This window comes from Cuculus canorus, chromosome 6, assembly GCF_017976375.1.
Source record: "Cuculus canorus isolate bCucCan1 chromosome 6, bCucCan1.pri, whole genome shotgun sequence".
NCBI lineage: Eukaryota > Metazoa > Chordata > Aves > Cuculiformes > Cuculidae > Cuculus > Cuculus canorus.
This window is the reverse complement of record NC_071406.1, coordinates 1,213,001-1,239,193: the sequence shown is the minus strand read 5'-3', so window position 1 is coordinate 1,239,193 and position 26,193 is coordinate 1,213,001. Positions and strand designations below refer to the sequence as shown.

Below are 26,193 nucleotides of genomic sequence, written 5' to 3'. Positions count from 1 at the left end.
TATTTCCATGACTGCAAAGCAAAATGTGGTATACTTAAAAGACTTGTAGTCTTTTGAGAAGTATTTCCAAGGTGTCATAGAAATGGCAGGTTCTGCCTATCTGCACCACCAGCTAAATTTCTTCAACCAGGTATGCTCTCCATTACTTTTGACATTGGAAACATGCTGTTCAGTTTAGCAGAAGAGATCCACAGTGGAAGCTCTCTACGGAGCTGTGTAAAACTCCAGCCCACCATTAGATGGTGCTCATAAAAAGGAAATACAGCAGGTTATTTTGTTTTGTTTTTTTTTATATAAGAGATCTCCAAGACGACGGTTTTGCTTCTGTTGTGCCTGTGAAACAGAGCCCGGTGCCTTATGCACCTTTGTATTTATTGACATGAATATTTTCATTACTGGTTCTACTCTGTGAACATTCAGATTTCAGCTTCCAAAGTTTTCTGTAAGGACAGCACTGGTCTCTACGCTGTGTTTAGTACCTGGTGGGGCTGTCTGTGCTACAGCCTCCAGATACATCCTTGTAGGCAAAGACACACCCAATATCCAGTGGTTTTTATCCCAAGAAAACAACTCACTTGTGATTTTTTTTTTCATATTTTTCTCCAGAGAAACACGTTGCCTGGATCACTGAGATCCATTGATCTGTTTTTCCAGTGAAATTGCCCTCGTTTTTACATTTCAGAAAGGGAATATAGATGATTTCTGGGTGTCCTACCATGGTTGCAGATCACGTTCCTGCTCCAGTTAAAGGTATTGAAGGGTTAAGGCTTGATAAGGGCCAGCAGTGCGTTGGCCATATCTGAAAGGAGAAATGCAAATAAGCATAAAAAGGTGTTTCTTAACAGAGATCTTCAGATAGTTTTATATACACACTGTTATTAAATTTTCTGTAATGTCCTGGTTCAGTTTAAATGATGGTATTTAAATATATAATACATTAAACAAACAGTCTTTTCCAAGAATTTATACATACTTTAATAGTATTAAGTTCTCATCGATATTCCTGGCTTTTATAAGGGGAGGACAGGAATTGTCATTTGTATTTTGGGTCAAAACAGAGCTGGCTGAGCTTAGAGGAATGAGGTGCTGACCCCGGCTTCAGCACCAGGCGTTTGCCTTCGTGGGTGCTGGAGTCACCCCAAGCTTTTGGTGCAACTGAAAGAGCATGAGAATGAGATCCTAAGGGGAATAAAGCAGGATTGAGATACTCGGGAATACAAAACATTGCAGAAAAGCTCACTGTAGCTCATGTTTTTGTGGTCAGAATTGCTCCAGAGCTACTCTGGTCTTGGGAAGAGGCACATGGAGTGGGAAGAGACCTGTGTTTCCCATGCAGGCAATGGTTCCAAAGTTGTCATTTTGATTAATCTCAAAGAAATTAGTTAATCCACCCCCCAAAGCCACAGGGCTGGGCACAGCATAGAGGTCTTGTGCTCACCCGGCGCTGTGTTGTGCTTCCCTGCTCTCTGCACTGGAGGGAGAAGAAGTGTTCCTAGCGATGACCAGAATTTGCCGATTCCTGGGTGGTTGGATATTGGATTTATGTTTTGCCATGAGAAATCCTGACTGGTGTTATTCTCATTCCTGCGGTGAGGCGGTCGGGTCACAGATGAACATTCAGTGCGGTTGGCCAGGGGTCGAATGCCTTTAAAACATCTGCCTGGGTGAACTGTGTCACTTAAAATTGCGATGGAGCTGCCGGATTGTCGGCTGTAACGGAGATAAATCAGTCGGTGTCTGTGTGTCTGCAGAGCTGTTGAATGGAAACAGAGCATTTTGCATGTCTCATACGATGTCTCTACATGGTGGTGGTGTCTCTACAGGTTGCATAAATACGACAGCATTGCCAGCGTCTGTAAACCTTCTGAAAAACCCCAAACCACCCCAGAACAGAGTTTAAATACCGTTTTTTATAAGCAAAAGCAGCTGTGAGTGAGGAGATGGTAACTGTTAGCAGATTGCAGAGGTTGAGTCGCTGGAAAACATCATTGAATAAAGTGACAAGGGTTTAAAAAAGAAACAAGGTGCCTGTGTTACAACGTTCTAGCTCCTGAGTGATCGCTCTCACTTTGAAGCAAACACCAGAGTTGGTGTTTGCAGGGATTTTTGTCGTGGCACAGCACTAGTGAGTGGGCAGGGAGATCAGTTATTCTTGCCTCTTTCTCCAAAAACCCCTTCAAATGAGTTTGACGAACTTCCTGCTCAGTGATAGGAGAATAGAATAGAAACACTATTCTATAGTGTAGAGACTGCCGCCTCTCCGCTGGATCAGAAACTGACTGGACGCGGTTGGTCCCTGGGCTGCGAGCACACGTTGCCGGCTCCTGTTGATCTTCTCCTCCTGCAGCACCTCAGGTCCTTCTCCTGGGGCTGCTCTCGCTCACGTGGTCGAGCTGTTCCCAGGAGGGGTACCCAGCTCTGCGCAGTGCTCTCCACTGCTATTGCAAAAAAGCTTTTGGTGCTTCAGGTAGTCATGGCTTGCGGCATTTTAAAACCTAGTTTTCTCAATATTTTTATATTTTGGCAGGGAAATTCCCCCTTCCTTTGTTTTTTCAAATCCATTGCTTTCTGTTATTGAATTTTAATGCTTCTTTTTTTCCTGCTTCTTGAACAGCCCATTAAGATTCCTGGCCCTTTCTCCAGCTGCCCATTACCATGCACGGGCAGCTCTATAAATCAGCTCTATCGATGTGCCAAGGTAGAGTTCTCCAGCTCTCAAAGGCTTCCCATCAGCACGCGTGTTATAACATATTTATAATGCATAAATGCTATTTGCTTTCAGATAGGGGTGGGAAAAGAGATGGTGGATCAGCAGAAAAAGAGTTAGGAATTGCGATGGGCTGGAGCCAGAGCTGCTCTCTCCGTGTGTGACCTCACTTATCTAATTACACTAATTTTCCCCACTTTGCTAACCGGTTTTCCCCAGTTTTTGCTAACCAGTTTGTTTCCCCCTGTGCCGAGGCACTGGTCCTGGTGGAGGTATTTTGGCAGTAGCCACACAGCTGGTGTTTGGCTTCCAAATGGATCCATCAGGGTCGGGGTAAAAGCCATATGGATTGTTTCCAGGTTTGACCTCACGTACCTGGGGGCTCCAGTTGTGTCACCTGGTGATGTCCAGGCGAATTTCCGTAGGTACGGTGTGGTGAAATCCGATGGGTGACACACACGAATGATCTCAGGAAACCAACAATGCTGGGTATGAGTCGCATCTGATAGAAAATGGTTCCATTTCCTCCTGCACAAATAATGATGTCAGGTTTCGATCTTGACTAATTCCTGTTCTTTGTCACTAAAATGTGGTTTCTGTACAAAGCTGTTGAATTTGCGTTCACGGAGAGGTGAGGGTCTTCACAACAATGTTTCTTCAGTGGCTGTTTGACTCTGGTTTCCTTTTCTTCCCCTTCTGTCAGTACGTGGGGAAATGGGAATATAGCTTTGAGGTAAGTAGCGACGGCTGCAGCCCCTGTGCCAACCTAGAATAGCGCGCCCTGCTCGCTTTCTAGCAGTGCTGTGTGAACGCAATGTGAGTTAGTGCCTTGCCGTAGACACCGATCCAACGTGACAAACTTTATAGCTTCGAGTCGTCGCTGTCTGGTGTCAGCCTGCCAGCGCTTTATACGGAATACGTGCGTCAGACTGGTGACGCTGGGATGTCACATCAGAAAAGTTCATTTCATAGAATCACAAATTGTTTAAGTTGGAAAAGACCTTTAAGATCATTGAGTCCAACCCTTAAACCAACGCTGCCAACTCCACCACTAAACCCTGTCCTGGGGGTTTAAACTCCAACCTGGCCTGGAACCCCTCCAGGGATGGGGCAGCCCCCACTGCTCTGGGCACCCTGGGCCAGGGCCTCCCCACCCTCAGCGTGAAGAATTTCTTCTTAATGTCTCATCTAACTCTTCCCCCTTTCAATTATAGCCATTCCCCCTCATCCTGTCACTCCAGGCCCTTGGAAAAAGTCCCTCCTCAGCTTTCCTGGAGCCCCTCGCATTACTGGAAGCTGCTCTAAGTTCTCCCCGCAGCCTTTTCCAGGCTGAACAACTCCAACTCTCTCAGCCTGTCCTCGCAGCAGAGGTGCTCCAGCCCTTGGACCATCTCTGTGGCCTCCTCTGGACCCCTAAGCATTCACAGGCACCATTACCCATTAGCACTTCCCCTAAGAGCGCTGTTTGCTTTGTCTCCCTCACTGCTGTTGCTGTCTAACCCAACAATCTGTTGCTTTTCCCTTTTTTTGTCTTTGTCTTTGCCAGTTTTATTCACTTATGCCATCTTTCTGTCGTGCAGACCCATACATTTCTTCACATAATCACGCAGTCGTGCCTAACCCTAAGCAGGATAGAGGATGGCACCCATGGGCCCACAGTGGAGGCTTGTGATGGCAGCCCCTTGCAAACGTGGAAGCTAAGGAACTACACAAGGCTGGAAGTCTTTAGAAAAATATATCACAGCCCCACTGACTATTTCCTTTAAGAAACGGTTGGAGGTTGGTACTGAAAAGCAAATCTAATTTGTAATGATTTAAGGTGTTCCAAGAAAAAAGCTTCTCCGTTCTCTGCCTGTTCTCAACTCAACTCAACTCAACTCAACTGAATTTCTTTCTCGTTTTGTCAGATGATTATAGAGATATATGATGGTATATATGTTTATTGTTAGTTATTATTAATTATAACTCATTTGAGATGAATCCCACCCCCTTGAGCTACCTCCATGATCTATTGATGACAATGGGATCGGTGCTGTTTGCAGTAGCTGAACGTTTGGTCTGGATTCCGAGACAGTCGAATAGTGCCGATTGCATAATATTGCATAATATTTTTCAGAAACATTCATTTTGAGCATTCCCAATTGTCAGTAATTCGGCCCCAGAGATATTAGTCACAGCTAATTTCAAAACATCAACAGGTAATATGGAGTCATTAACCCCTCTAGGAATCGAAGCACTGTGCCAGCCACCGTTCTTTGTTCCTTGGCAGTTGTGCTCTAACAGGTCGTAATGAGGCTGTGCATGTGCCAGGGTTGCTCTTTTTTCTTACCTGCTCCTCAGTCAGACAATGTTGTCTTCATAGAATCATGGAATGTGTTGGGTTGGAAGGGAATCTTATTGATCCTGGAATGGTTTGGGTTGGAAGAGACCTTAAAGACCATAGAATCACAGAATGGTTTGGGTTGGAAGGTACCTCAAAGCCCATCCAGTTCCACCCCTGCCATGGGCAGAGACACCTCCCACTGGATCAGGGGCTCCAAGCCCCATCCAACCTGGCCTTTATCTCTGAGTGCATCCCGTTGGAATCACGTGGAAGCCTCTCTCGTTAGCGCAGACCCCTAATAACTGCAGTCAGCAGGGTCTGCTATTCTAAGACAGGTCTTTTTCCATTTTCTAAGTCCCTTCTACTATGAGCAACGCTTTGCTGGCGTCTTTCATTCACAAAAGCTGCTTTTTAAGGAGAACTTCCATGGTTGCTGATAGGGCCAATCTCTATCACGGCCACTGGATCTGTGCTCCATCGTCTTCCCGTGAAGTATGCCGAGTCCTCACTCATCAGAGCTATTATTTGCATAGATTTGGTAAGCGGGAAGCCACCGCGCTTGCTCGGGTGCATCTGCGTGGCTCTGCAGCACCTCTGCACCCACACATGTGTGCTCACAGTCGAGCAGAATAAAAACCCAAGGCTAACTTGTAAAGGGATCAGATTGCCCGCTAATTAATTGTTTTCCTTGCAAATGAGACTTTATTTTTTTCCTTTCTGTAGTAGCATAAATAACGATAGAACACAGAAAGAAGAAATGTGTGAGACAGTTGAAAATCCCAATGACATGGTTGCCTGGCGTGAAATTATGCTCTGAATAAAAAAGAGCAGCTGAGGGAGGCGGCAGAAGTGTTTTTAGGCTTGTTTGTGTTTCTGGTTATAGGAGAAAATGATAGCAGCTTAATTGCACTTAAAACAATATCAGCGAAGAATCAGCACTGCTCGGAGCAGGGCTATTTAGTAAACAAGCGGGTTCTGTTAGCGCTACTAATTCTTTCCTCTTGTAATTAGAGGAAAAAATGCCTTATATTCATGTGTATCCAATGGCCCCTCGGTGATTTGTTCGGATGCCTGCAGGCTTTTCGGGGAGAATCACGTAACAGTTTGGTTTAAATCAAGGAGCGAATCTCTAGGGCCGAGCTGTCGAAAGTATATTCGTGCTGCAAATGAGGAGTGGGAATACGTGACGTGGCGATGCGGGATGAGCTGCAGTGTGAAATTACGTGGCGCAGGTTTAGGTTTGGGTAATCAAACTCCATCATGTGGGCTGAACGTTAGCGTTTCCCAGCGGTTTTATTGAAACACCAGGCGAGAGTCATTATTTTATTCGTATGAAGATATGTAAATGGTGTTCATTAGCAGTGAGGCAGCATCGTGGCTAAAATTACCGCTCATTTGCATCACTTTGGGCGCAGTAGTGTTGTTTATATTTTATTATAGTGGGTTTTATACTCGGAGCCAGCAGCCTCCCCTACTCCGAGGCTGCGGGTCGGGCTCTGCTTGGTTCATCCTTTCTCCTTCCTCCAGGAGGCTGCAGAGTTTTGCCCCCCCCCATCCTTGTTCCTCTCTGTTCCTTTGCATGGTGTTTATTCTAAAATTGGTCTCTGCTGCAGTGGAGGATCTGCAAAAATGATTTCAGTCCTGAAATTGCCCATTCCCTCAGTTGTTCATAGAATCATTAAGGTTGGAGAAGACCTGTAAGATCATCAAGTCTAACCTCAGGGGAGTGATGGAGGGATGCTCAGCTGCAGACCATGGACTCAAGGAATGGTTTGAGTTGGAAGGGACCTCAAAGTCCGCCTCCCTGCCATGGGCAGGAACACCTCCTACCGGATCAGGGTGCTCCAGGCCCCATCCAGCATTCCACAAGATGTGCCTGTCTGGGTTTATCTGAGTACACACCATCATGGTTAACTTCCCTGGATCTCTTTATGATTGTGTTCCTCTTGTGGTTTTGAACAGAAGATGTTTTGTTTCTTCACAGTAAGTTCTAGTTCTCTTCTGGCCGTCTCATTCCTCAGAAATGCAGCATTGTGAGGTAGGGATGGAACGGGGCGGGTGTCCCAAAGAAAAAAAAGTGTATTGGGAAGGGAGGAGTTCTCCCCTGCGTGTTGGCATTGTTTATATAATACCTGGCCAGTGTGTCCCACTGATCAGAAATGGATCTGTGTTCTGGTTGCTGGAGTCTAATCACCTTAATCCAAATTACTTTTGCTTTGAAATTGTATTTCCTTGCACTTATTTTGTACTTTTCTGTTGCATTTATTTTTCGCTGGGGTCAGCAGAGGCGCTCCCTCCCCGGGTTGCTTGGCCACGCGTGAGAAGGTGAGCTGGGCGAGAGAGCTGTAGGAGTGGTAGCTACGGGTGAGAACCTGTCTTGTGGCTTTGCTGGTGACTACAGCACTGAAATAGGACCCAGACTGCAGTTACTGGTTTTCAGCTGTAATTCTCCTGCTGTAGCTCCCGCCCTTCTTTGTTGCAGAAGCTCACCCTGAGGCACATCAACAGCAACCAGTGTCTGGATGAGCCGTCGGAGGAGGAGAAGATGGTTCCCACCATGAGGGAGTGCGGTGACAGCCGTTCCCAGCAGTGGCTGCTGCGCAACATGACCCTGGGTGCCTGAAGTCGGCGCTGCCTCGGCCGGGATGTCCTTCTCCTCCTTTTCATTCTCCTCCTTGCTGAGGCCAGTGGTGCTGGAGCCCTCTCCAAATCCCAGCTGTCGGAGCAAAGTCACAGGAGGGTTTCCTTGGTGCGGTGGGTCTCCGCATGCCTGTGACTGCTCAAAAGTAGCTCATCTGAGCCTATCAGTGTTAAAAAATGTGCTGTTATCAACACAAATGTGCTCAGAAATGGTTCCAGAGATACCTCTATGGACCCCACGTCAAAGAGGTTGGGATGGAGGGTGTGTTCTGTGTGTCACGCACCACTATGGAGAAGTGACCCAAGGTGAAACGCCTTATGACGCTGACTGGCACTGGAACCATGCTGGTAGGTGTCTCCTGGACTGGATGTGTTCGTGCTGGTCTTTCTTGACAGCATGGTGGGGTTGTTTGCTGTTCGCTCCTGTTTTGTGGGACCTGGTGGAGAACAGCACTGAGTCACCAGGCAATGTGAAAGCTTTGTGGTTTGTGCCAGGAAAAACAATGGGATTTGGTGTTTGGAACAGCAGCAAAACTGAGCAAAGGCTGCACTCAGAAATGGGAATTAAATTAAATGAGGCAACAGCAGAAGGTGCCGGAACAATGTCAAGGAGGAGGAGTGACACACGTAGGTCATTCAGACCGGTGCAGATTGAAATGTCTTCTGTGGTAGGAAGAGAAACGGCTGGGCTGGACACCTGGGGAGCTGGGAGGGGTTGCAGATGGAGGTACCAAAAACTGAGACCGCCAGAGACTGAGAGTTGGTCTGAACGCTGACCCTGGCTGCTGCCCGTAAGCGTTGGTGCGTACCTGCATCCTGGACAAGACCCAGGCGAGAGCTTCACCTGTGGATCCCCTGCGCAGAGGATGAACCTGGATCAACTCTGAGTTCTGGCTCCAGATGTTCTTGCTTCTATCGCGATGACAGATGTTTATTTATATTTTCAATAATTTTGTGGCTTCATCATTTTGTGGTTGTTGAAGCTGGTGGCGCGCAGCCCTGGTGGGGATGTCGCGGGATCTGGTACCACGCTGGCCCACAGCGGGGTGTGGGGAAGGGTCCTCTACATACAGGTGACATTCATGTCCTGGTGATGTTCCCTTCAGTGACCCCGCAACCACGGGCTCCCCAAAATGCATCCACTGCACGATGGGCTGGGCTGGGTTGCGTTTTCGGCATGAATCTGATTTCCCATTGCCTGGAGAGTTCGAGAGACCTAAATCACAGGGCAGGAGCGTGGTTTCAGCACAGATAACTGGTGAAATGGTTCCCCATGGTCACTCACAGTTCCTCAAAAGGTCCATTTATGCACTAGGTCATTAAAAATGACGATATTTTCTGTATGATGCTCTGGTTGTGATGGATTAATAGTGTCACTATATATATATATGTATTATAAATTTATAGATCATCCATATTTTCTTGATATATGTCATTAGATGAAGAATAGAAGGATATTAAATCAGGACAGCGATTGCTGTGCATGCGTGGGAGCTAGAGCATCATGGATTAACTGAGATTGGAAGTTCTTCCAGTCCAGCCTTCCTGCCCAAAGTAGAGTCAAACGCTTCCAGTTCTCATCTTCAGATCGCCACAAAAGTACATGATATGGCTTAAAAGGTAGCAAAGTAGGAGAAGGCTGTAATTGTGCCTCTTGGAAAGAGCATGCAAACATCACAAACAAATTTAACCTCCAATCTCCATGCAGAAGAAGAACTAATAAAGTGTTTCTTAGTCTCCTTTCCAAGGGCTCGTGCCGCACGCACAGCTGCTCCTGCTGGTAGGTCATGGATCCCGACCCTTGGCTTTTGCATCTCGTTGTAGAAGTTTATGTTGTGGAAGGTCCTGTAGCATCCAGGAGCATTAGGAGAGGGCAGATGGTGGTGAGATCTCTTCTGGGTGCCAGGGGTGGGGGCTGCCACGTCTCCTCTTCTGCCCTGTTCAGACCATGAGATTTTCGTGACATCGTAGCTGGCAGGTGGTGGCAGGGTTGATGTACAGCTGCCTGGACTTGAGCTGCAATCTCAAAAACAGATGAAGAAGAAGAGTATTATTCTCCTTAGAAGGTTAATATTGTTATCAAGTGTATAATCCCTTGACTAAGACAGCGAGCGGCAGTGTTTGGGTTCGGTTGCTGCCTGCACTGCTGTGTCCCTGCCCTGGGATGGGGGGAAGGAGGGAATCCCTCTGGGTTGTACTCATTTAGGAGCAAGTGTGCACATCCCGCACGGCTGGAGGAGAAGTGTTGCTGTAGGTCTTCCGCACACTGAACCACAGAAGTACCTCTTCAACTTAAATTATGGTGAGTTATGGGCTTCGAGGGGCTGGGTCTTGGATTTACATCCTTGGGAAGGACACGGAAACCCCATGAGTCTCATTCCAGAGGAATTTCACACCAAGCCTTGTTTATGGAGAGTGGGGGTGGTGATGGTGAGGGTGCCTTAAATGCCAATGCAGCATCTGAGGTGGTGAATGGTGGGGTTTAGTGGATGAACGTGAGCTACTGTATGCTTGGACACCCGCCCTTCCTCCTGCCCCTGAGTTCAGCTGTGGCCTTGTCAAGTTATTTGGGCCAAAATAATTTTGAACAGCTCACCCGTTGCCTCTCCTGGTGTCTGAGGCTCAGTACCCACAAAGGGATCACAGATCTTTGCTTCCCTCTTTATAAAACATCTCAGAAGAGCATTGGGAGGATTGACCTCTGTTTGCACATTGCATTTAAAATGTAAAGAGCTTTACAAATGCCGAATATTTATTGTTTTCACTGGAAAAGTGTTGCCTTGCTTTGATGAAAGCAGAGCGAGGTGGGTGGCATCAGCGAGGGGATGTTCTGAAGGATGAAGTTGAACCACGAACGCTGTAAAAAGCTGTGTTCCTCTTGATCTCCTTGCATCTTCTGCAGATCCACAGTGGTGCTGGAAGCCAGCCCCGGACCTGGAATGGATCAACTGACCTAGAAGGGTTTCTGCCAATGTGTTTTTCCCCATCACCAGGAGGACTGATTTATTTAGTTGTTGCACTTGAACAGAAAAGCTGCAGAACTCCCTGTTCTGATTTTTTTTTTATTTAAAATTTAGGTGAGATCTTGGGGATAAATGTTTTGCTGTTGAGGTGGGGAGGCCCTGGCCCAGGGTGCCCAGAGCAGTGGGGGCTGCCCCATCCCTGGAGGGGTTCCAGGCCAGGTTGGATGGGGCTTGGAGCCCCTGAGCCAGTGGGAGGTGTCCCTGCCCATGGCAGGGGTGGCACTGGATGGGCTTTGAGGTCCCTTCCAACCCAAACCGTTCCATGATTCTGTAAAATTGGAGATCCCATCTGATCGCTTGTCCTTGGGCTGCATCTCGTGGGGATGCTGGGCAGAGCCTGACACGAGGCTATTCTCGGGAGGTCGGAGCTGTCAAAGGGATTGGAACAGATTGGGGAGATGAAAAGGAGTTGGGCAGTGCTGGGAGTTTTGCTGGGGAGCTGAAATCCCTCCCACATCCCCGCTAACCCAGCTGGTGAGACTACACCACACATAACCTGCTGATAAGGACCAGCTCCCTGCACCCGGTGGCGTTGGAGCAACACCAGCGATGTGTTTTGATGCTTCTGTGGCTTTCTGCGTCCGTGCTGCTTCTCCTACAGGTACAGCATCCAGCCAGAACCATTGCTCTGATGCGTGGCCGCTCCCATCTCATTTCATTTTCCCTCTGCGAGCGTGTGTTCAGGACAGCTTGGTAAGCGGTGCCTCGGGAAAAGTCCTGGGTCCGAGAGTTTATTGGAAATATGGGAGAATTCTGCTTGGTATTTTCAAAGCAGGATAAAAAAGAGGGGAGACGGACACGCTTACAAAGGCTCCTGAATAAGTGCTGGGAACACAAATAGAAATGAAATTTATATATAAAATAGATGGTGGATAAGGATTTACACATTTTCAATGTTGTAACAGTAATTAAATGGCATTCTGGTACTCTTTGCTGTACATTTAAATATTTATATACATTTTTGTAGAATTAAAATACACTGGTTTAGTTTTCTTCTGGTGCGTTTGTCTTTCTCTAGATGGAATCATGTTTTACACGGCGAAGTGATGATATCTGCTAAAAAAAACCAACCTTTCCGCTGCAACCCCTGCATTTTTACACCCTTTATTTACACTACAAGGTGGGGAATAGGCAGCAGAGCCGTTTTGGCCACGGTGTGGGTGATGGAGAAGTGACTCTACACAGTGTGCGGCTGTGCAGGTCGGCGCGGTCATCTTCAGCTCTTCCCCAGCTGGACTTCAAGGCTGGATTTTCCGGATGTCCCTAGGAAAACTGAGCTCAGCCATGCATCAAATGGAGTGAGGGAGCATGGCAGGGGCCGCGTCTCACACCTGAACCCCTGGGGTTTGCCCTGCTGTGTTAGGTGTTGCCCAAATGCTGCATTAGCCGTCTGTGTTAAGAACATGAAACCTAATAATTCATCAGGAAAGAAGCAGTTTCTGTATAAATCCTGCTTCGAATCAGAAGGGCTGGGTTGGACAGCCCTGCACCGCAGTCATCGTGGCCGTTGGTGATGCTGCTCATCCAACCATAACAACACGCCCTGATCACTGAGTCCTACGGCAAAGAAAGAATCATAGAATCATAGAATAGTTTGGGTTGGTTGTTCCAACCTGGTCTTGAACCCCTCCAGGGATGGGACAGCCACAGCTCCTCTGGGCACCCTGGGCCAGGGCCTCCCCACCCTCAGCGTGAAGAATTTCTTCCTAACGTCCAATCTAAATCCTCCCTTTCCAATTTAAAACCATCCCTGGAGGGGTTCCAGGCCAGGTTGGATGGGGCTTGGAGCCCCTGAGCCAGTGGGAGGTGTCCCTGCCCATGGCAGGGGGTGGCACTGGATGGGCTTTGAGGTCCCTTCCAATATAAACCGTTCCGTGATTCATTCTATGGTTCTATGAAATAATAAAATGCCAGTATTGAATTGTTTCAGGTTCTACTGTTGCTTGCTGGATGAAGTCAAGCCTTGTCGTTACCAGCCTTACAGCACATTAAGCAAAGTGGTTGGGATGTTATCAGTGTAGAAGACTATTAAAGCCTTCACCTGCATTACTGTCGAGCTACTGACAAAGGAACGAGAGCGTGGAAGATGATAAATGGTTTGTTCTAATAGCAATTCTAGTTCCCTAATTCATCCTTCCATACAGTTAAAAGTCTCCTTTTATCAGTGAATTTACAAAGTGCTGCGAGTTACCATCTCATTTCAAGACGTGATGTCCTCCAGAGCAGCATCCTCGGTCATGCAGCTAGAGAGAAAAAAAGATTTAGCTCCTTTTTATCATGGTTTATCTGCTTCAGTTCGAGAAGCGCGTCGTGTGTGTTTGTTTCTGATGAGCTGCAGTTTACATTCATCGTGTACAGGTGATTAACAGCAATGACTGGCAAGTTTCTACTCTGATTATTAAGCTATTTTGCAAAGATGCAATTAACTGCAGAGCTTACGTTAATTAGCGCATGGGAATCATTTAAATGAATCATATTCTATTTGTTAGCAATGAGTGCACACAGAGAGGGATTTGCCTTTTTTTGCTCTTCTTGGAGATGTTCATCATTAGGACTTATTATAAAGCTAAAATTACAGTGAGGGAAACAACCCTCTGGCTGGTTTTCCATAAAAGCTGTACCTGCTTTTATCTCTCTTGAGGTCTGTTGCAGGATTTTATGGAGCCAAACCTCCCTGTGGATGAAGATGGCTTCATCCTGGGTTGAGGACGAATCCCATGCTCAGGCAGCGCTGCCACCAGCTCAAATTTGCCTTTCAAACCTGAACTGGGAGGTGTTTTACAGAATAAAGATAGCATCTGTCCTAAAATCCATATTCAGGCAGCTGGCAGGTTGACACAAGTTTGGGGACTAGTTCTCTAAATACAGGCATAAATAATTAGCTTATTTAAATCTGTTTTGGAAGGATAACCTTAGCTTGTAAACATCTGCTCCCTGATCCGGAGCCCCTCCCCAGCTTTCCTGGAGCCCCTTTCAGCACTGGAAGCTGCTCTAAGGTCTTCCCCACAGCCTTCTCCTCTCCAGGATGAACAACCCCAACTCTCCCAGCCTGTCCTCACACCAGAGGTGCTCCAGCCCTCACATCATCTCCGTGGCCTCCTCTGAACTCGCTCCAACAGCTCCATGTCCTCTCTGTGCTGAGGACTCCAGACCTGGACACAGGGCTCCAGGTGGGTCTCAGAGAGTGGAGCAGAGGGGCAGAATCCCCTCCCTCCCTGCTGGTCCCGCTGCTCTGGATGCAGCCTGGGACACGGTTGGTTTCTGGGCTGGGAGCACATGCTGTTGGCTCCCGTTGATCTTCTCCCCGAGCACCCCAGCCCTGTGCCGCGGGGGACAGCGGCTGAGTCTGCTCGCAAGGACAGCAAATCTATTCCCACTTCAGATGAACTCAGGTTCAAAATGGAGACGTAACACCTCCTGCAGATTCTCCTCTTGGCCCTCCCTCCCGAGGCAGCTCTAGAACCCAACCGCAACAACAAAAGCTTTGTGAACTCCTATAGTTCTCCGGTGGGTCAGACCTTCGCAGAGACTGGCAGGAGGAGCAGCTGGAAGAATAGTGTTTATGATATGACCCTGGCTTTTTTTTCTTTCCACTCTTCAAGATGCAAAGAGCTGGACATGAAAGTCTTTGCTGCTTCTCCTGGAACGATTTCTGTTCTTGCCATCGCTGGCTCCCCAGCCGCCCCCATCACGGGCATGGCGGGGCTCCATTTCCTCGCTTTTAATCAAACCTCTGTATGCAGGAAGGAAAATTTACAGCAATTCTGAAATCCCAGGAGCTGGAATGTGGGCTGTGCATTTCTAGAACACATTTGAGATGGGAGAAAAATGTGTTTTAAATCATTTTCATTGGAAAGGTCGTAAAGACATTTGGCATTTCATAGGTGCAGCAGAAAGAAAGGAAGGATTTATAGCCTGGGCCTTTACAAGAGCCTAACGAACAGCTTTGAATGCTCTGAAGTTACAAGCCAAAAGGAAATAACAAAACAGGTAATTCCTTCCTTTGCACTTCAGAGGAGACCCCACCTGGAGTTCTGGAATCCCCAATGTACAAAGGATATGGAACTTTTGGAAAGGGTCCAGAGGAGGCCATGGAGATGATGTGAAGGCTGCAGCACCTCTGCTATGAGGCCAGGCTGAGAGAGTTGGGGTTGTTCAGCCTGGAGAGGAGAAGGCTGCAGGGAGACCTCAGAGCAGCTTCCAGGACTTCTGGATGTTGCTGGGTTGCCACCAGGGCCATGGCACATCCATTCCACCCATGGCAGTGAGCAGCAAACCCAACATAGAATAGGATAGAATCATGGAGTGGTTTGAGTGGGAAGGGACCTCAAAGCCCATCCAGTGCCACCCCTGCCATGGGCAGGGACACCTCCCACTGGCTCAGGGGCTCCAAGCCCCATCCAACCTGGCCTGGAACCCCTCCAGGGATGGGGCAGCCCCCACTGCTCTGGGCACCCTGGGCCAGGACCTCCCCACCTGAACAGCAAAACATTTCTCCCTAAGATCTCATCTCAATCTCCCCTCTTTCAGCTCAAAACCATTCCCCTTGTCCTGTCTCTGCCCTCTCTGATCCAGAGCCCCTCCCCAGCTTTCCTGGAGCCCCTTGTCCTTTAGGTCACATAAAACAGTGGGGAATAACCTTAGTATTTCATGGTGTCATTAAGCATCTGCATTTACCATTGCAGATGGTCGTAATTATCCTTCCCAGCCCATGTGTCAGCTCCTCGGAGCTGGTTCAGGGTTTTCTATCCTCTTCCATTCTGCAGGCTGTTGTTCCTGAGGTTTCTTGGTTGTCTCCCGTGTAAGGCTTTGACAACTGAGTGCCTCCATCCTGGTCCTAATGCGCTCTCAGTGATAACCATCTTTAATGCCAAAGTAGGCAAGGAATGATATGGAACCAGTTAAAGCATCTATAATTACACCAATAAACTTCTCATACGAATAAGGTCAGAACAAGGCTGGTTTCCCATCTGATGGGCACTTTTATCTCTTGCTTTTGAACCTCTGCCAGGTTTGTAAAAGATTTTGAGAGAGTGAAAACCCAGTGCTCCTTCAGGAGTTGGAGGAAGGGCACGCTGCTCCTGCTGAGGTCCTGCAGGCACAGCCACGTGGACAGTTGTTCAGGTTTGTGCGCTACAGCCCCTGTCCTGTGGTCCTAAACCAACTGCCCAGCGGGCACACAAACAAGCTAACACTCATTGGCTCTTCTCCAAGCTACTCACCTCTTTCAGAGCCATTCTGGTCTCTTTGCAACCGTAGAACATGAGTTTGGACCAGGGCAGGATAAGGCACGAGGCAAGGGTGATGGTAGGAGAGCTTCTGCCACTGCCAAGTGCTACAACTGCTGCCGGAGCGACGGCGTCCACCTGTGTGAAAGCAACACTGGTGAGCCCAGGCATGCAAAAGGAATTGCGCCTCCCTGGGCTGAGCACCAGCCAGGGAGAAAATTGCTTAATATTGCTGTGTTGCATAACTCTTAATTTGCAGGACACGGAGCAGCACTCCCATCGCTGCCCAGGGGCCCGTCAGGCTGGAGGAGAGCTTTTCCCTGCGTGCTTCCCAAGAAAAAGATCAAATTCAAGCATTTAGTACATATGGACACAGAATGGAAACCTGTAGTTAAAGAGTTGTGGGTGCTGGTTTTTGCTTTCTGTTTAATGAGGTCTGTTGGCTCAGAGCTGCTCTCGCTGAAGTCACTGGGACATTTATCACTGGATTTGTCTGGATCTGGGAGTGCAGGGACAGGACCAGGGGAACAGTTTTGAGCTGCGAGAGGGGAGACTGAGCTGAGATCTTGGGGAGAAATGTTTTGCTGTTCGGGTGGGGAGGCCCTGGCCCAGGGTGCCCAGAGCAGTGGGGGCTGCCCCATCCCTGGAGGGGTTCCAGGCCAGGTTGGATGGGGCTTGGAGCCCCTGAGCCAGTGGGAGGTGTCCCTGCCCATGGCAGGGGGGGCACTGGATGGGCTTTCGGGTCCCTTCCAACCCAAACCCTTCCATGATTCTATGATTTAATGAAATCTTCGTTTCACCTCTGGGAAGTGCCTGAGTCCAAGTTGCCCTTTTAATGTGTTACTAAACCTGGATATCAATTTGCACGTGCTGAAAATGTAGGATGATATTCCAGCCCCTCTGTCACTCCAGAGGGACAGCCACATCCAACCAGGATGGACCAGGTGGTGGCCTCAGCCCAGCTGCACCAGCTCGAGGGATGCTGGAAGGGAGGGTAAGCCTTAAAGCTGAGATGCGGATCTGAAAGCACCGGAGTTGAGGCACTGGGACAGGTCTCTCTGTTTGTGGTGCTTGGGAGTTCTATGTCCTTGGAGAGTCAATGAATTAAATTCCAGGTTCATCCATGAAGGATGGAGTTCCACCACTCCTGCTCGCCTCTGGAATGAACCCAGGCAGCGACTCAAGGAGGCTTTCCTTGCTTTAGGGTGTATCCCCATGCCACAGAAGAGCTGTTTGTCCCTTCCCTTCCTCCCTCAGGGTCTTCTGGAGTGACTTTGGGACCGATGCTGCTGAGGGCTGGCCGGGCAGTTCGTGCATTCACTCCTCCCTGGGTTGAAGGGGTTTCTACCTCATCTGGAGACCCAGATGCTTTCTTATAAAAGAAAGGGGATGTGCACGATAATTAGTAAATTACCCCAGTAAAATGAAAACTAAGGACAAAAGTTGGAAGGGTCAAGTGAGGCTGAACAGCATTTGTCTCTTGCATCACCTTCCCCCTGGTGACAAGAGGAAAGTCCTTGATGGGTCTGGGGTCCTTTAATTCTTCCTGATGGGAGCCAGAGCATTAGTTGTGGTTTGCATTCATATTTTATTTTTGATACACACTGGCATTAACCACTGGAATTCATTTTGATGGTCAGACTGGAGGAACTCCTGAAGTTGAGGGACTTTGCTCATGCAGCCGTCACAGGTGACTTGCTCTGCTTCCAGAGAGTGCCGAGATAAGTAGTCTGATGAATTTTGCATGGAAACATCTCCAGTAATGGCTTTTAAATGATTTAATTTTGAAAACCAGCAGCGTTTAGCCCAATAACAGTGTTATCTGTATAAGAAGCCATCACGGCAGCCCGGGACCTTTGCTCATGGTGCTCCTGCAGCTGCAGGGCATGGGTAGAGCAGAGCATGGGTTCTGCCATCCGGACCCAGAAGAGGATGATCCAGTGCTCTAGCAAGCCTTTCCCTTCCAGGGAAAGAGCTGTAAAGAAGTCAAGATTCACACTGTGTTTGCATAACACGGGTGGTGAAGACCAGCAGTACCGAGCACACTGTATGCTCTTGTTGATCAGCGCTTGGCTTTGAGCTGTTTACGTTCTATTTAATCCCATATTGCATTATTAATGAAGAGAAAGAAATTAATTACTTTCTTTGGCGTCAGCTCTCAAATTCCCATCAAATACTGCTCTTGGCATTTGAGTGATTTGCATTAGTGCCGCGGGCGCTGGGTGGGAGCCAGGCTTTGGATCCGGATGTGGGAGGTGTCCCTGCCCATGGCAGGGGGTGGGACTGGATGGGCTTTGAGGTGCTTTCCAACCCAAACCATTCCATGATCCTATGATCAGTTGTGATCACTTGAAGGACCTGAGTAGACACCAAGTGTGCTCTTCCAGGAGGGCTGTGAGCCCCTGCATGTGTTTCCATTACAGTGCCAGGGGTCCCTCAGGCAGTTTGAGGTCCCTCCTTTGCACATAAAGTAGTGCAACACCAGCAGAGCACTGGGTGATGGGTGTCTGGAGGGGAAGCCGCACCGTGGTTGCAATCTCCATTGAGATAAATGCAAATAGGATTGAAATATAATTTTGATTCCAAATCTATGAGAAAGGTTTCCAAGAGTCGGACAGTTATTTTAATATTGGCAATTCTTCTCTGTTACATTCCTGGATAGATTTGATTCATTGTTATACAACAGCTCATGGCAGACTGAGTCTTTGATGCCAGAAACAAACCCATTCATTGTTTTTCTTCTTTATTGAAGTATTACCTGATCTCCTGAATGGCAAACCCAGGGTTGCGGTTTAATCCCACCCAGAACACAGGCACCACTCAGTGCTCCCTCACTCGCCCCAGTGGGATGAGAGGGAGAACAGGAAAAGTAGAAGTTAGCACAGCTCATGGGTTGAGATAAAGACAGTTTAATAGAGGAAGCAAAATCCATTCGTGCAAGCAAAGCAAAATGAGAACACCCTTGGGTCGGTTGGGACCGGCTGTCCCAGCCGTGTTCCCTCCAGCAACATCGGCACCCCCAGCACTCATGGTGGGATGGGGTGAGGAGCACTTGGAATGGGATGAGGAGGATCAGCCCTGAGGCTGCGCAAGCACAATCCTCATATTCCCGACCCTGCTTCTAGCCCAAATCCCTAACGCAGCCTCATACAAACTACTCTGAAGAAAACAAACTTTATCCCAGTCAAAACCAGTACCCCCCGTTAGGTGCTGCCTTCGGGAGCACGGAGGGAGCTCTGGGTGCAGGTCCCCGGTGCTGCCGGCTGCATGGGTGCCTCTGCCGCACTGCCTCGGTGGGTTTTGGATACCCTGAGGTTTTATCAGACCTATCGCCACATCGGTGCTTTAGGGGTCTGGTTTCTTTCTTGCAGCAGTCTCAACGGTCCAAGTGCCTTTCTCTGCTCGTTTCCGTTGCCTCGTGCTGATGCTCTATAGTGTCATTGGCTGAAGTGCTGCGACCGGAGTCGATAAAACCCTTGTCTGATCACATCAAACACAACATAGAGCGAAGAGCTAGAAAAGATGGCATCGCCAGATATTCTAAATGGGGCTCTCAAAACACTTTTGACCTCGTTTTCTCTGTCTTAAAGCTCCAGGCTGTGAAAGGAGGGGAAGACAAAATCTCTTTGCCTCCCAGGGTTGTGGTAGAACGCAATTAGATTTATGAAGCGCTCCGATAACGTAAGGACAGGCGGGACACGAGGCCAGGAGGAATTTATAGTTTTCTATCTGGAATAAAGTTGGAGTTGTGTGCAATAAATAAAGCCTGGGGTGAGACATTGAACAGGACGGGACAAAGGGGAAAGTGCTGCATAAATAAACAGAAATGGAGAAAAATCAGTGGGATCTTGGAATTAAAAATGAGGTTGTGCTCCTGTAGAGAGAGGGAGGGGGGGCTGACCCAGGCTGCCGTAGCAAGTTAACTCTGGTAGTTTCTAATTAAGTAATTAATTTTGTGACATCAGGGCTACGCACCAGATCCTGTCTCCCAGGGGAAGTGAATCCCACCGCCTCCCCCATCCTCAGCACCCCCGTATCCCACCGGCACTCCGGACAAGCGACTTCCCACGTGTTTTACTGGCTTTTGTCAGCATCGCCCCTGCCCGCAGGGAGCTGGAAGGAGCTTTCCAGGAAACATTCGGTGGCCGGTGTCCTCAGTGGAGGGGGCACCGGGGACTGCCCACCACGCTGCAGGACACCAACCGGTAACGCACAAACACCTGCAGGCTCTCCCGGGTTAACGCTCCATAACTGCCTCAGGAACAGACAAACTGGTCTCTGTGGTTGATGAAGAACATCCGCACTGTCACAGTCCTGATGGTCCTGTGACAAACCTCATGAACATCCAGAGCAGAGAGACCAGCAGGGAGGGAGGGGATTCTGCCCCTCTGCTCCGCTCTGTGAGACCCCACCTGGAGCCCTGTGTCCAGTTCTGGAGTCCTCAGCACAGGGAGGACATGGAGCTGTTGGAGCGAGTCCAGAGGAGGCCAAAAAGATGATCCGAGGGCTGGAGCACCTCTGCTATGAGGCCAGGCTGAGAGAGTTGGGGTTGTTCATCCTGGAGAGGAGAAGGCTGTGGGGAGACCTTAGAGCAGCTTCCAGAGCTGAAAGGGGCTCCAGGAAAGCTGGGGAGGGGCTCTGAGTGAAGCAGAGGGGCAGGATCCCCTCCCTCCCTGCTGTTCCCGCTGCTCTGGATGCATCCCGGGACACGGTTGGTTTCTGGGCTGGGAGCATGCATTGCCGGCTCACGTTGAGCTTCTCCTCCACCAGCACCCCAAGTCCTTCTCTTTTTCCTAACTCTGTCGCTGCTCTGATCTGGGGTTAACGGAGACGCAGGTGTGAAGGGAACAGCACCAGCGCCATCAGAGGGAATGTGAGGTCCGGAGCCAGTCAGTCCCAGGCCGGCTTCACCTCACCCTGCAGCGACACATAATGAAATCAGCAGGGCCTTCCATCCGGCCCCGGCGCCTGCGTGGGGGGGACAGCTCTCCGCAGGCATCCGTGAGGGCAGAATGTTGTCACCAAGATCATGAAGGCCATGTTGGTACTGTCTGTTCCCGCTCACCGCCGTGGCTGACGGCACAGGCACGCTGTCAATCTGCTCGTCTCCCCAAAGCAGGAATCATTCTGATTTTAATTTCAGTAATTAGAAGGAAATAGCTCCCCTCCGAGCGTTGCAGCTCCGAAACCACAACACCGGGATTGATAACAGGAAATCGCTGCCTGTGGAATTCCAGCCTACAGACAGGGGAGAAGAGGCAAAGAGAGGCCATCACGGAGGGGTGCGGGGAGGCGCGGCCGGAGGGGCGGGAGGGTCCCTGCCCGGCGGCAGGGTCAGGACTGGGTGATCCTTAAGGTCCCTTCCAACCCAACGCATTCCATGATGCCGTGATCCCACTCTACGTCCCGCTGCCGGCCCTGCTGCTTAACCCAGCCCTGCGCTGGGCTCGGTGGTTTCGTCTCTCAGCCCCATCACCCCCTTCTCCTGTTTTTTAAACAACTTTGGGCTCGCGGTGCCCAGGCACCTGCCGAAGCCTACGGACACCCTCCGGCTCCGGTTCTCTTGGCTCTCAGATTGAGGACATGGATGTGTCTGAATTTTTTTGGACTGATTTTCCGCTTTTCCAGCCCGTCGGGGCTGCGCTCCGCCACTCCCTGTGACAGGATCTTGCTGCTCTTCTCCTCTTCTTGGATCTTCCCGGGGCTGCTCTCCACAATTCCACTCCTTTGTGTCTCCTTTGAACGATGGATATGGGGACTGGATACAATATTGAATCCAGTGATAACAACCAGTCCCTGCTTCTGCCCTTGGCCACAGATGTCCCTCACACGGGACTTCCTGATCAAAAAGACTTTCCATGGATGTCTGTCTTTCCCAGCCCTGGGCTCCCAAGCAGTGTGCATGACCTGCCTTCGTCCCAACATCCCTTCATCCCGACCTGCCTTCATCCTGCCTTCATCCTGCCTTCATCCTGCCTTTGCTGTCGGCTGGCCACGTTCCATAGAATCACAGACACATTCAGGTTGGAAAAGCCTTCTCCACTCATCCATTCCAAACGCCAGCCCGGCCCTGATAAGCTGGAATGGACATCAGGAAGAAATTCTTCCTGTTCAGGTGGGGAGGCCCTGGCCCAGGGTGCCCAGAGCAGTGGGGGCTGCCCCATCCCTGGAGGGGTTCCAGGCCAGGTTGGATGGGGCTCGGAGCCCCTGATCCAGTGGGAGGTGTCCCTGCCCATGGCAGGGGTGGCACTGGATGGGCTTTGAGGTCCCTTCCAACCCAAACCATTCCACGATGCTATGATTTTATCAGACCACATCCCCGAGTGCCGCGGCCACAGCCGTTTTGAACCCCTCCGCGATGCTCCGCGGTGCGCAGCGGAGGGCGCTGTGCGCAGCAGAGCAAACGGCAGCGCGCGCTGCTGCGCGGGAGGGGCGGTGCGCGGGGGGGGCGGTGCGCGGGGGGCGGTGCGCGGGGCGGTGCGCGGGGCGGTGCGCGGGGCGGTGCGCGGGGGGCGGTGCGCGGGGGGCGGTGCGCGGGGCGGTGCGCGGGGGGGGCGGTGCGGGGGGCGGTGCGCGGGGGGGGCGGTGCGCGGGGCGGTGCTGCCCTGCCCGGGGCCGCCCCTGCCGGCGGCTCCGCGTGGGTGGCGGCCGCGCAGAGCGGAGCCTCCGCGGCCGCAGAGGAGCTCCCGGAGCCGGAACGGGCGCTGCGCGGGCGCTGCGCGGAGCATGTCGGCGCTGCGGCGCAAGCTGGGCGACGAGTACCAGGTGGTGAGCACGTCGTCGAGCGGAGCGGGGCTGCCGCCACCCCGGGCCGCCCCGCGGGGCAAGAGGCAGCGCTTCGTGGACAAGAACGGGCGCTGCAACGTGCAGCACGGCAACCTGGGCGGAGAGACCAGCCGGTACCTCTCGGACCTCTTCACCACCTTGGTGGACCTCAAGTGGCGCTGGAACCTCTTCATCTTCATCCTCACCTACACGGTGGCCTGGCTCTTCATGGCTTCCATGTGGTGGGTCATCGCCTACATGCGGGGCGACCTCAACAAGGCGCACGACGACAGCTACACGCCGTGCGTGGCCAACGTCTACAACTTCCCCTCCGCCTTCCTCTTCTTCATAGAGACTGAGGCCACCATCGGCTACGGGTACCGCTACATCACGGACAAATGCCCCGAAGGCATCATCCTCTTCCTCTTCCAGTCCATCCTGGGCTCCATCGTGGACGCCTTCCTCATCGGCTGCATGTTCATCAAGATGTCCCAGCCCAAGAAGAGGGCCGAGACGCTGATGTTCAGCGAGCACGCCGCCATCTCCATGCGGGACGGCAAGCTCACCCTCATGTTCAGGGTGGGCAACCTCCGCAACAGCCACATGGTCTCTGCGCAGATCCGCTGCAAGCTGCTCAAAGTAAGTGTGATCCTACTACTGCCCGTCCCACTGGGACATCCCGCTGTGTCCCTCTGTGTCCCCACCTCTGGAGCCGCTGCCCCTTCTGAACACCCTTTCGGTAGGAGAGTTTTGCCATCCCTTGCTCATTCCAAGGGCTGCTTCCATGTCCCTCTTTAGGCTCTGCCTTCAGGCACTGGATTGATCTGCAAACACCTGATTTCCCGTGAGCCTTGTGGGATGATGGTTGTGTTCCACACTGGGTGTATGGATACTCACGCATTTCTAGGTTTCTCTGGCAAGGATGCCCCATCCCTGGAGGGGTTCCAGGCCAGGTTGGATGGGGCTTGGAGCCCCTGAGCCAGTGGGAGGTGTCCCTGCCCATGGCAAGGGTGGCACTGGATGGGCTTTGAGGTCCCTTCCAACCCAAACCATTCCATGAAGCTTTGAAGTAAAACACTTTGTAGCTTGAATTCCTTGATGTGCGTTTTCAGAGAAAGCTGTTTGCTGTTCTGGCATATTCCTGTGCTCTCAGACCACAGTGAGTCCAGACAGGCAGAACTTTGTCTATCTGGTGTGTGAACTTCATAGAAAGCAGAATGCCAGGGCTGGACAGCTAAAAATCATCCCAGTGTCCCTGTGTGTCCAGGGAAAAATGAGTATTTATTTGAGACTTGCTACAGCGGCTGCATATCCACAGGGGAGATGAAATAAATGTGGAGTGGGTGGAAGGGGACGGCTCGGGTGACGTTGGATACGTGCGGAGAATCCCGCGTGCTTCCCCAGCCGGTGGGGGATGCGGGTGCCCTGCCCTCGGTGGGGGGACCCGGCTGGGGGGCTGCCCCGCTTGCCTCCTGGCTCCTCTGGCTGCCCCGCGCAGAGGGATGCTCATCCCTCATCTGCCGCACCCGGATCCGGCAAAGCACCCGTGCCTTTTGCTCGGAGGCGGCTGAAGCTGCCGTGTTTGGGCTGGAATCTGCGCTTCTGGCAGGGATTTTGCAGGCAGGATTGTTTCTGCCTTCTGTGAGGGTTGTGGACCCCCCTGTGCCCTAAACCTCAGGGGAGCCTTTGGCCAAAAAGAGGGTTCTGCTCACACTCCACAGCCTGAAGGGATGAGGATTGGGAAGAATTGGCATCATTTCACTCGTTTCCTTCGCGGAGGACCGGCATCGGTGGGAATGCGCCTGCTGCAGCGCATTGAAGGCGTCTGTTCCTGCTCTTTGCTCGCTGCACAACCAGCTGGAGGCTCAGCGACACCCCTTTCCCCTGGGCTGAGCTGGCCCTCGGGGTTCCTCCTGTCTGAAGTTTAGAGGGCTAATTGGACGGCGTGCAATTAGCCTGGTGAGTAATGGCTTGGTGTTAGAGGGCACCGCTGTGACCCCTCCAACTGCCCTGAGTGACGAGGCCATCCTGGCTCAGGAGAGACCACATTGTCACGTTTAATAGCTTTAAAGAGTCAAAGTGAGTCATTTCCATTACTAATTGTGAAATTAGCCCTTTCTGTATCCAGATTTGCGTAAATTTTAAGGAGCGTAAAACTTGGTGTAGCTCCACAAAATGTCCTGAACTTTAAATCGGTGGAAGAGCATCTTCATAGGCATCGTTTGTCCCGGCTTTGTGGTGGCAGTGCTGGAGTTGGAGGGCTAAAAGTTTGACAGCTGTGAAAACCAGCATGAAAATGCGAGGAGCCTGGGGAAGCTTGCTGTCGCGGCTCCAGCAAAGTAAGCTCTCCCTGTGCCGTGGGGCATCGGTTGTGTTGGGAAAGGGGAAAGGTGGTTTGTGAGCAATGCCCAGCAGAAACGTGACCCTTCTGGGGCATGTGGGGCTGTGCAGCCGGGCAGGATGCGGGTGGTGTCGGTGCCGGTGGCTGCTCCATGGTGGCAGGTTGTGCGGCGAGCATCCCGCCGTGCCCCTGCCTTCTCAGGGGCTTTTCCTGATGCAGCCGGTGGGAGCTGTGTATGCAGGCAGCTGTAAATGTGGAGGGAGAAGAGTAAGAAATGGCTAAAATGTGGCTTTTCTGTGGATACAGCGAAAGCTGGCTCTGCACAGTCCCTCCCAAACCTCTACACGGAGCATCCTCTGGCTGTCGTGGGGGAGCAGGGCTTGGCCAAGCCTCCTGGCCACAAAAAAAAAAAAAAAGAGGGAGAAAAAAAAGGGATTGCAGCAGGGAGAGTGCTCTCTCATCCCAGTGATGCTGCCACGCACCGACAGCCTTTCCGGCTTGCTGGAGCGCGGGGATGGGGCAGGGCAGGATTGCTGCCTCGGGGCTTCTGCTGTGGTTTGCGTATGACCTGTACTGCGGATTTATTGCCAAACCGGGAGGGGAGAGTTAACCGCAGAGCTGCTCACAGATTTTCTGCTTAAATGCTTCTTTTTTCTTCTGCAAAATCGGTATGAAATTGGAATCAGAGAATCATGGAATGGTTTGGGTTGGAAGGGACCTCAAAGTCCATCCAGTCCCACCCCTGCCATGGGCAGGGACACCTCCCACTGGATCAGGGGCTCCAAGCCCCATCCAGCCTGGCCTGGAACCCCTCCAGGGATGGGGCAGCCCCCACTGCTCTGGGCACCCTGGGCCAGGGCCTCCCCACCTGAACAGCAAAACATTTCTCCCCAAGATCTCATCTCAGTCTCCCCTCTTTCAGCTGAAGTTCCCTCCCTGGAGCTGCTCCTCGTGCTGCTTACGGAGGTCAGGTGATGCTTTCCTTGTGTTTTCGTCTTTCTATCAGAAAGTAGACTTCTCATTAAAGAAAGAACAAACGAAACCCTGCTGGCAGGGTATTTGTGCAGATGTGCTCTAGCTGTTCCTTGGCTCTGCTGGCTTTATCTGCCTGGTGATGCTGCGATGGGGTAGCAGGGGCGGGTGTGATAAATCAGAGTTTTGACACA

The 26,193-nt window shown here is 50.8% G+C and overlaps 2 protein-coding genes across 13 annotated transcripts in view; both read left to right on the top strand.

The window, feature by feature from the left end:
• GALNT13 (polypeptide N-acetylgalactosaminyltransferase 13) overlaps positions 1–11,688 on the top strand; it is a 101,532-nt gene extending 89,844 nt beyond the window's left edge. For 4 of the 12 annotated variants that reach the window (XM_054070110.1, XM_054070104.1, XM_054070106.1 and 1 more), the window contains 3 exons: positions 3,411–3,440; positions 4,288–4,486; positions 7,316–7,655. In XM_054070110.1, the coding sequence (XP_053926085.1) occupies positions 3,411–3,440; positions 4,288–4,473 (216 nt within the window). In that variant the 3' untranslated portion in view covers positions 4,474–4,486; positions 7,316–7,655. Of the gene's footprint in view, positions 1–3,410; positions 3,441–4,287; positions 4,487–7,312 lie in introns of all 12 variants that reach the window. The other 8 variants (XR_008450396.1, XR_008450397.1, XM_054070105.1 and 5 more) reach the window with 8 other exon arrangements.
• A 10,916-nt stretch (positions 11,689–22,604) lies between these two features.
• KCNJ3 (potassium inwardly rectifying channel subfamily J member 3) overlaps positions 22,605–26,193 on the top strand; it is a 50,572-nt gene continuing 46,983 nt past the window's right edge. The window contains exon 1 of the mRNA XM_009557419.2: positions 22,605–23,325. Within this exon, the coding sequence (XP_009555714.1) occupies positions 22,648–23,325 (678 nt within the window). The 5' untranslated portion in view covers positions 22,605–22,647. The remainder of the gene's footprint in view (positions 23,326–26,193) is intronic.